Genomic DNA, 10727 nt, shown 5'->3' on the forward strand with positions numbered 1-10727 from the left:
ACTAACAAAACACTTGGGTAGAACTCTTAAAAATAGGCCAAAAAATGACAAGCGAAATTGCTAGTCTGAGATCTTTTGACCATAACTACAAGAGCCTTGCTGGTTCACTATGTTACTTGGTTAGGGTAGATGGGACTACTAACTTCAGAAATTAGCCTGCTGATGGGCTGCTAATTTGTTCCTCGATGGCCATCTCAGTGTAGGAAGTCATTTAATACTTTCCATGATATTCTTACGGTACATGCAAGCCTTTTACTTTCACAGTTATAAACATCACACACATACATGGCATCTTGATGCTGTGATACAGACTCTTCTCTGTAAACTTGCTATAAACACTGTTTATAGTAATATCTTCAGCCTGCCTTATAGCTTCCTTAAAAGAAACAAAATCAAAGCAGGCAGCGCATGCTCTTTAGGATGTTGAAGCAATGCTAGGATCTCACTGTGTTCCCTTAACCACCCAAAAGAGAAGAGCTTGATGATATTCTCTGCCTTTGTTGTCTGCCCAAACAAAAGAATGTATCGTCTGCAAGGACTTATTTTGTGTTCAATTGTGACATTTCATCCAGAATTAGAAATGCAGTTGGCTTTAAGTATTTCTTTGTTCTTAGCATGGTGTAACTGAACTTCTTGAAGAAAAAAATAAACAGATATAAATAAATATTGCTGTTCAGATATAATTTCTACTGAGACATTGCTTAGCAGTACTTAAGGTCAACTGCAAATTCTTCTTTTCAAAAATTAGTGCCCATAAAGAAGTACTGAGGAAAGATGAAACTATTGCTTTCCTTTTAGCACCTTCCCCTGGTGTTGCTTGATCACATTCTTCCACATGCAGTAGCTTTTTAGCTAAGCTAGCGTGAACTTTGGAAACTAATCTCTTGGTCCTTCCCTCACTGCCACCCCTCCCCCCCCCCCCCCCATGATTTGGATCTTATTACAGAGCAGTTCCTGAGCACTAAAACTAGTCCCTTGGGATGAAGCCTACATAGGATATTTTGCTTTACATGTTGACTGAATGTTCTGCAACCACTTGAAAACAGTTAATCTATAGGACTAGATGGCAGTCCTAAAGCACACAGCACAGATATTGGATCGTCATGACTGTTGTTGAACCTATGCTTTGTGTCTTGGTACTGCACACACAGTTCTCTAGCACTCTAGCCCAGAGCAGAAGACATTACTTTCTCATACAAAATGCTTTATAAACAGAAACTTCAAACATTTGTGTTTTACCAAGGGACTTAATGGTTCAGATTAGAACTTAATAATAGCAGCTCTCCTTGAAATCATACCCTTCCCCTTGGAAGAGAGAAGGAACAGACACATAAGAATAATAGGATTTTCTTTAATGATATTTTAACATCTTTAATACAAACAATAAGTTAAAGACAGTAAAAATAATTAAATAAAGGGTGAGGTTCCAGCCCTCATAGAAATAACACAAATCTATAAAACAAAAAAAAAAGTTTCAAAATAAAATCAGCATAAGTCTTGGGGGGAAAAAAGAAGCAGTTACCATATAATATCAATAAAATTAATGGCAATAAGTTTTGACTTGGCACCTGCAGCATTCAGTGGGTGCACAGTCCTTAAATCCTCTCCTGGGTGCAGAGGTACTGGAAAAGGGTCACATAATCAGGCTTTCCAGTGACCCAGACACCTTCAAATGGGACCTGGAAGTCAGTCAGGTTTCCATTTGCCTTCTTGCAGCATAGTTCTTAAATGTAACACATTAAGAGTTTGTAACACGGACACAGCTACAGGTGATATCCTTAGATGTTACTATATGTTGGGTCTGTTGCAATGAACCCTGCACACCAAGTGTTGTGTCAGTCTAAGCAGGGTTTGGTCCTCCTTTACACATTAGTGATAATAATGCCAATTCAGCTTCTTTCACCTTCTGATGCTAAACCTGATCACTCTTCTCAGTACTGGTCTTAACAAGTTAGGTTTCCAAGACCTGAATCTTAGTATTGTTCAGTGTGATAAGGAAAGATTTTAAACTCAGGCCATGTATAAAATGAAGACTTGAGTCAAATAAGTTAAAACTGTACCAATACTTCCAGACCAATGCTGGTTCATAAATTAGAGTGGACAGATAACAATATTGCATAGTATCGTGCATGGGAATATTCATTTAAGACTTAAATATTTCAGCTTCCCACTGAGTGGTTTTCAGGCAATTCAGAGTAAGTAAGATAATATATCAACCATCTCTCTGCCTCAGGAGCACCGATGGGAGTGGCAGACCACACAAGCATTTAAAACAAAAGCCTCTCATGTCATTCAGGACTTCAGTGTCCTGGCATCAGTATAGGCTTAAATCTTGTGCATTTGAGTCCAGCTGTAGACAAAAGGTCACTTTGGTTCAGGAACAAAACGATTCTTGGTAGTAACTGCATTCATATTGGAGTTAATCCAGTTAAGGTATCGAGTAACTCTAGTGTAAACACCAGGCTTGTTTTCCCTTGCACAGCCATCTCCCCAGCTGACAATCCCATAAAGTATCATCCTGCCATTGTGCTCACAGACCATGGGGCCACCGGAATCTCCCTGACAACAGAAAGAGCATATTAGACCATTTTCTGCATATTGGAGAGTTTGTAACAGGGAGCATGTTATGATTAGGTTTTTTAGAGTGAAAAAAGCTAGTAAATACCTATGAGCTAAAGTTTTGATTTTTGAGAACAATGCATAGATGGAGCAGAAGGTTCAGCATCTGCTGTGACTTGAACAGTCTGTCAGGTAAGGAGTTCTCTAGATGCCCCCTAGCAGGGCACAGAGAGAATGGTTACTTTGCACACAACATCTTAAGTTTATAGTCACAGATACTAGGCTAGTGATTACAAGGTCAAAGCCAACACACCCAGTTCCTTACAGAATCAATTGCCTCCCTGTCTGTAAGGTACTTGTAAACTTAATGACAACACTTGTTCTTTTCAGTGGCTCACATAATCACTCTGCCCAGTAAGAGTGCAGGGAAGTAAATCTAGTTTTGAGAAAACTGGGGGGGGTGGGGGTCAGTGTGCCCCCAAGTCTACTTTTATCCTTTCGCTGAGCTATAGTTAGCGTTAAGGAAGTGCAGGCTGAGACTGGAACTGATGCATATCTACCAGCCATTGCTTGAATGGATTGATTGTAAATAAGGCCTTGAGGAGTAACAGTGGCTGAGCTACTGCACTTCTTGCACCTCCAAAGGAGGGTCTGGAGGAGGGGGTAACACCTAACTATGTCCCAGCCTTCTTCCATGTGTTTAGCCACACTACTGAACGTACTAAATTCCTGCTACACAAACACAGCCTCTTCTGACTAGTAGGATGACAAGTTGCCACTACCCAATTCATATAGTGTCTATGCATTTAAAATTATACAGAATATAGAACAAACCAGTTTTACCTTGCATGCATCAGTCATCCATGTGGGATCTCCAGCACAGACCATGTTGTCAGTAACTCTGACATCATCATAGTATTGATATTTGCATTTTCTCTGTGATATTAAGTTTACAGTGGCTGACATCAGTCTTTGAGCATAAGAATAGTCATCTGCAAACAAAAGAGTATTTAACTATTTTCACCATCCAGGACAAAACCAACCAAACAAACCATAATGCACACATTCAGCACTTAAAATTAGCATAACCCTTCCAGATCTGATTTGAGGCGCTTACTTCCACCTTATGCAGTACTGCCTCAATTTTGCTGTTAAGGAAGAGGTTTTAAAGAGAAAAAACAAGTGTTACTGAGCTTTATAGTTTGCATTTGGTTTTAGAGAGAAAGAGTTTGATAGTTTTTGAAGGAAGCTCTGCACAATTATTGGTTAATCCTTAACAGCTTAATTTTTTTTACTCCTTATCACATCAGGAATGAATAAATTGCTGTGGTTTGCATCTTGGCTTACTTTGCATGCTTAACAAGTGTGAGAAACATCAGATAGGAAAAATGCCACTGACAGCTGGAGAAGATGACGGCAAAGATCACCTTAGGGAAGCACAGGAAGTACATGGAATAATAGAATGAAATATTTTTTTTAATCCTTGGCAGATCATGGTATAAATAACATCCAGTTCCCACATTGTGGAAGTACAACATTGGAAAGAGAAGTTATTCACTTACAAAGATCTTGTTTCCCATAGCCAGATATTTCACACCGGGTGTGCTCTTGTAAGTCAAGGTTCTTCTCTGGCAAGCAGACTGTTCTGACATATTTGGATTCTACTGCACACTGCCCAGTAGATGTTCTTATCCTTATCAAAGCTGAGAAACAAGAGAGAGAAGATACTTAGATTTGTAAGCAAAGTTTTCCCCCCCTTAAGTTATCTGACAATAGTAGTATTTGGTACACTTAATGGGAATAGTTGTAATTACATTTAGTTCTGGTTACATACAAGTTCTCTCATTCCTTTTGGAAGGACACTAGGTCATTATTTAGTAACAACAAAATTAATTTCCCAGCACTAAAACTGGCAAATGTTCCAACTTGAACTTCCTTCCTGGAAGGATACAGCCCAATAGCTCAGAGAAAATTATTCTGCAAGTGTATCTTCAGGTGTTTTAAAACCTCAACTTCCTGAACAGCTGTAGAGGGTGGCATCCGCTGCTCTGCTGAAGAGGGGGCAGTTTAAACTCAACTTCTCACCAGAAGGGCTTATGAAGCTATTCTTTGAGTCTTTTTCCCTTAGTAGCAGGAATTTTGAAGGAGTGGTAGAGTCCCAAGTGTTGAATGCAAGTGACAAGTCTGTTCTGTCCAAGTTGCAAAAACCCACCTCCTGATTTTCTTAGTTTAGGGATTGGCCAGACAGATTTACAGAAATCTGGATTAATTCTTATTTCAGGATAACTTTGGCTAATGTGGTACCCAGTATAACATTCCCCTACTATGATGAAACATACTGTGCATGCATTTTTTTCCTCCATTTACTATACATACAGTGTTATCTCTGTAGACAGAGAGTAAGATGGTAGCAGTGGGATGCTGCCACCAGTGCTTATGGTAAAGCCATGCCTTGTACAGGTCCAGAGATAAGACAGGCTTATAGTTGACTGTGTGCCAGGTAATGCATCTGATGTACCACAAAGTTTATACAAGTAGAAAAACCTTGTTTAGCACAGGCCTAGTTCTCAGAAATACCTAGTTACCTAGTTCCTGCTCCCCTTTATCTCATCTCTGGTTCTACTTTTAGAAGATGTATGCCCTCAAATATGTAGCCTTCACCTATCCTCAGTGTTTAAAAGGCTCATATTAAGATGACACTTACCAATATCATTGTCATTGCCACCTGTCTCATCTGTAAATTCTGGGTGAGAAATGATGTCATCAACCATGAATACTTGTTCATTATCATCAGTAATGTTCAGCATGGACTTTCCAAGGTAGACTTTGTACCTGGATTTATCTAGTGGGTTTGACCTGAGCGAGAGTAAAGAGATTCATCAAGACTACCAGTTTTTGAGAGAGGGGTCAAACAGTTTAGATCCAGTCCCAGGGTTTTTTGTGTTTAATGCTGACAAGAAAAAGCAAAATTTAGTCAGCTTTAAAATTGATACATTAAAGGAAATCATCCTGATTTTCCATTTGAAGGGATTAAGACAGGCGTTCAGGCATTTTGAAATGCACCCCTAGCTAGCTGCTACCAATGCCAGACATTGGCAATGAGAATCCTCTGCAGGAGGTCAGGAGGATCAGTTTTCTGAAGGAAAGATGACAAAAGCCACTTATAAATGTATTGCTCAACAGCTTGTCACCTTTCAGCACAATTTTTGTTTTGCAAACAGCTAAGGTGAAATGAAACCCTGGCTCCAATTTTGGCTAAAGTTGTTTAAATTGCATAATCCACCAAGACATTTGTATCTTGCTAGCTCCTTCTGCTAGACTTGGACTCCCACAGGCTTAATGTTTATGGCTGTCGTCTTGTTTTACTCAATCAAAAGCGCATTCTTACTATGCTACACTTTGAAGGGTTGTTCAGCAAGCGTCACACAAAGAAATCACAAGGAAGTTGCAAGTAAGAAGGATGCAGAACTAAACTTACGGGTCATGAAAACAGTGTGCTGCTGTAAGCACCCAGCAGGGGTCAATGAGGCTGCCACCACACAGGAATTGGTCAGTGCCCCTTCTAGTCTGGAAGATGCCAGCTATCCAAGGCTGAGACTCAACCTCTGCCTGGCTTCCACCAACAATCTTGAAGTACTTGCTGATGCTCCTTTGACCACATGCAGGTCCTATGGAAGGAGAAATTTTGTTCAGATATTCTTACAACTAAGAATCAACCTTGTGCTATTAAAAAAATAATCAGTTGTATTGAGGCTGATATTACTTACCACACTTGTCCATGTTGCAGGGTGTTTCTCGAATGGTGAATCTCTTTTTGGTGTAACACCAGGGCTTGCTCCTTCCATTTGGGTTTCTAGAAGATAAAGGAAGTGTTCTTTTCATAAAGGCAGTTTTTTAAAACGTGATAGTGTCTTAGAATTCTAACTGTCCTGAAAAGCCAGAAGTGTTCTGTTGCAAGATATGCCAGAGAAACTAATTAACTATTGCTGTTTCAGTACAGGGAATTTTGCAGTACAATCAGCTTCGGTGGTAAGCAAGAACACTAAATACTTCAGAGTCACATTCCGGATTTTAGTCAAAATTCACCTCTCTGATAGTAAGTGTTTTATTAGATTATCACTTGAGGTGCTTCTGGGGCTGTGACAATAGAAGTCATCCCAGGAAACTGATGTTTTTCTTACCTGCAGTAGCTGTGCTTTCCCAGTCCAAGCTGCAAAGCATTCTTCAAGTGAGCATGGAAGGGAGCCCTCCTGATTACAGAGGGAAGGTCCCATGGCAGACACTCATCTTCTGTTGCCATTCCTCTGTAGTCCTCCCCATCCTCAGTGTAGCACATGCTGTCAACATCTGAGAAAAGTGTTTTGTTAGCAGCATATTCTTGTTTATAATATGTATATTATTGAGACAGTAAATCTTCTGCATTGATTCTTCCAATGAGAAAGAAGTTCATGCATTACACTTGAAAACAGATGATGCAAAATATTGAGTGATAATGTATTCTTATTAAAATTTTTCAATATGTATTTTGAGCATCAAGTATCTTATGCTTTAAAGCATGCTTATTTTCTTTAGTAGTTTCAGTGTACTTGACAATATAATCAGTTCTGTTCCTGAACACTCCCAAATAAGTTCACTTTTTTCACATCTAACTAAAGTGCTTGTGAGGTAGGCAACATCAGTGAGGTGGTAGGGACACAAAAAATTAAGAGATCCTGCTTTTGTGCCAATATTTAGTTGTTTCTCCTCACTTAGTCTGTTAGCATAAAATGCTAAAGGATATCTAGTCATGTGTTTATAGGTAATACTTTCACTTAGCATTTCATATTCATTAGATCTTTTCAATCAATTAAGCTAGGATTAAGGAAAATAGATACTCTACCTAGTTCACAGTGAGTCCCAGTGTATCCTTCTGGGCATATGCAACGGATAATTCCCCTGAAGAGGTAATAGGTAATGCAGGTTCCTCCATTCAAACAATGGCATTCTGCAAGTAAAAGGCATCACTAATTAGAGACAAAACATTGAATGATGAAGTGAAATGTAATTGCGAACTAAATTTTAGGTGTTTAAGCATCATTAAGAGTCTTCCTTCTTGTATGAAGATGTAATTACAGGATCAAGTTCTTTTTAGGTTCAAGCAGAACAGGCAGATATTTACCTTTGTGATATGATCTGTGTTTATATGGCAATTTGTAGTGCTTCTTGCTATAAGCCTAAAGGAAAAGAAAAAAGTATTTTAGGAAAACAGATTCTTTTATGTGATTTGATTATCTTTTATGGGCCCAAGCTCTGTTCTCTACTGCATACCTTTAACAGTTTTTTGCATGTAGTTACCAGCTGAACCGGCTGTGGAATGATGATGTGAATGATAAGTGGCACCCTACTTGAGCAAAGCAGAATGGCTCCCCATTCTGCTTGGTTTGGAAAAAAAACATCAAACCACAAAAATCTCAGAAAAGCCTCACCAAGCTGGTCTGCTGCATCAGGTCAACATTGCAGTTATTGCTGCTATAAGGACCTAAGTGTCACTCAGTGGCAAGTGTCCCTAAAACAGGGAAGTGAACTTCTCCCTCTCCACCTCCCAGCCACTAAGCAGTGCAGCAAAGATGCAGTATCCTCCAGCTGCCTCTTATTTTGGTGACCTTCACATTTGTACTGTGGAATAAAAGCCAGTAGATTTATGCAACAGATTCTTGCCCTGTACTTCAAGTCCTGCCTTTGCTTTCCAGGCTGGGTATTTCTTTCTCTGTGGAATTAAATGAGATAAAGCTTTTGGTATACCTTTCCCAGAGGTCAAGTGTGCTTGTCTGAGCTAGAACAATTAACAGTGCTGGTGAATGGCTCTGCTGACAAACTATCATACAAGTTGTTAGTAAAAAATATTCAGATTTTTATCTGTTGCTCCTTTTTTAGTGTCACACTTTCAAGTAGAGGGAGGTGGAAATTTAGTTAATGTCCAATATCCACCTCTGTGAAAGACCAGTGAGCATTTGGTGCTCAGTGTCCAGGTCTAAATCCCATTAAGACAAAAACAGAAAAGCTAGACTTCTTCATTATGGCATATCTTCACTATTTGAATGCGAGCAGACATCTTAGGGTGGAACAGAATCAAAAGAAAACTCAAAGGGTTCAAAAACATGTTTCTTGGAGGTGTATGTGGAACAGATGTACGTGCAAAGGCAGCAAAAAGGAGAATTCAGTTCAAGAGCCTACACTGTCCAAAGCAGACATATAATCCAAGCCACAAGTGGTTCCAAGTGACACCACCCCACCGCCCCCCCCCCCCCCATTTCAAAACTTACAGAATCTAGTCCAGTGGCAAGTGTGCCCAGGGTTACTGTGAGGAAGATGAATAACTTCATGTTGTTAGTTAGCTTCTCAGTTCGTTCCTCTATCGGTATTATTTTGTTTCTGAAAATAAGAAGAACTTAGTGTTATGTTGTAGTTTGCAGTGTCAGCTTTCTTGCTTCTACTGTCTTCAAAAATAAGTCACAACACTATTGACAGAAGAATTAACCATTGACTTGCTGTGGAATATCTGCTTATTATTTCCATATAATAAGTTAGAGATTATAGTTTGAAGTTTGTTGTGGTGGTTTGGTTTTTTGTGTGTGGGGGGGGTTTTTTGTTGGGTTTTTTTTTTTTACTTTTAGCAATACAACCAGTTTAAATGAAGCAGAGGGAAGGAAATCAGAAAAATCCATACTCAGTTTCTGCAGCATGGACTCACACCATTAAGGAATTGGCAGATGGTTTTAGTTGCTGTCCAGCTGTTTGTACCTATTTAACTAATTTATTACTACCATGCAACAAAAGCACTGAACATCTGCATTTAGGGTATGAAAGGGAAGCCTCTGTTTTCCATTACCTCTGTAGTTGCTGACTGCACCTTGTTGAGGCTAGGCGTTTGCATCAGCCTAGCCACCTCACTGAGTGCCTCTGACCACTGCAAACTCCTGCAAGTCTAGTCTTGATGTTACCTCCCTTATTTACAGTGGTAGAGAGGCTTAGGACATATTCAGTCTTGATTTCTTATACACAGCTAGATCTTGTAGCCAAGCACGTACAGCAGTCTTCACAAGCGTAACTCTTAAAAAATAACTTGTAAAAATGATGGGGGAAGAAAGCTGTAAAGTACTGGTATGTCTTTTTCTTTATTGCAATGCAAGTCATGGGATCATTTCTTTTAAACTGTTCTCAGTTCTAGAAAACTTGTTTTTTTAAAAAAGGTTTCATGTGAAACTTAATTTACATCAGCAAGTCATGCATTGCAGTAGGAGAGGGTATGCGGAACCCAGTTGGTGCTAAAGACCTGCTCCACACTGTACCTGCTTCAGAGGTTTCCACATCGCCCTAGCTTATGTCTGGTCCTGCAGATTGAATGCCTGCTGATACTTGGAGTGCATTTCCCAGTTCAGTTTTATTCGGAAAAAAATACAGCCCCAGTACTCTAAGGCCATTCAGTGGTAAGATCCAAAACATGGGGAATACAAAAGATCACTGGATTTGTTTGAAAAAGAGCTGACATGACCCAGACCAAAACACTACTCCAGATGTATCCTTTACTTACAAGGAGGTTTCATAATGCAAGAAAGCAAATCCTACCTCAGATACTTGGACATGCACCCTCCTCAGATTCAACTGTGCTATCAGCAGATACATTTTCCCTTAAACATTATTCATATTAACATAATTTTTAGCATATCTGGCAGCTCTGCAAACCTGTCATTTGCAACTCTAACGAGTTTCCCAGGCCCAGCCTTAGCAGCACCAGCGCCGCCGATTTCTCGTGCAGACGGCACAGCGCAGCACAGATCTCTTGTTTGCGATCCATTTACAAAAGCGACCGCGGCATCCCGTGCGACCGAGAGCTAGCGGCTTCTCCCGGAACCGGGCTGGAGGGCACGGCACTTACCGGCGGAGGAGCGCGGCGGGCAGGCTCGGAGGCAGAAGCAGGCGCTGGTGCTGGTGCGGGTGCCGGCGGCCGCTATAAAGGCCGTGCCGAGGCGGGGCTGTGCCCGCTGCTGCCGCCCCGGGGCGGGGCCGCGCCCGCCGGGACCTGGGGCGGGACCGGGGGCGCTCACCGCCATGCGGGCACGGCCGCGGACCTGACTCAGGGCTGGGGGGGGGGGGGATTTTAAAACGTTTCGAGGGCGAGGGGAGTTGGC

At 40.7% G+C, this 10727-nt stretch overlaps 1 protein-coding gene across 1 annotated transcript; it reads right to left on the reverse strand.

The window, feature by feature from the left end:
* Positions 1 to 1379: 1379 nt before the first annotated feature.
* PLAU (plasminogen activator, urokinase) lies at positions 1380 to 10521 on the reverse strand. Its single transcript, XM_037400995.1, has 11 exons — positions 10475 to 10521; positions 8862 to 8970; positions 7718 to 7772; positions 7439 to 7543; positions 6741 to 6906; positions 6327 to 6412; positions 6038 to 6227; positions 5264 to 5415; positions 4122 to 4262; positions 3403 to 3551; positions 1380 to 2559 (listed from the first exon to the last, which is right to left on the reverse strand). The coding sequence occupies exons 2-11, from the start codon at positions 8919 to 8921 to the stop codon at positions 2365 to 2367; spliced, it is 1299 nt and encodes a 432-aa protein (XP_037256892.1). The 5' UTR covers positions 8922 to 8970; positions 10475 to 10521; the 3' UTR covers positions 1380 to 2364.
* Positions 10522 to 10727: the final 206 nt, after the last annotated feature.

Source organism: Falco rusticolus, chromosome 9 (genome assembly GCF_015220075.1).
Source record: "Falco rusticolus isolate bFalRus1 chromosome 9, bFalRus1.pri, whole genome shotgun sequence".
In the NCBI taxonomy this organism is placed as follows: Eukaryota; Metazoa; Chordata; class Aves; order Falconiformes; family Falconidae; genus Falco; species Falco rusticolus.

Bases quoted from the DNA above. Each gene is read 5' to 3' on its own strand.
- PLAU (XM_037400995.1), bottom strand. From the start codon at position 8,921: ATGAAGTTATTCATCTTCCTCACAGTAACCCTGGGCACACTTGCCACT. The intron at 7,544-7,717 runs GTAAATATCTGC...TTTTACTTGCAG, and splicing joins ACACAGATCATATCACAAAG to AATGCCATTGTTTGAATGGA. The intron at 6,413-6,740 runs GTAAGAAAAACA...TTTATCTTCTAG, and splicing joins GGAAAGCACAGCTACTGCAG to AAACCCAAATGGAAGGAGCA.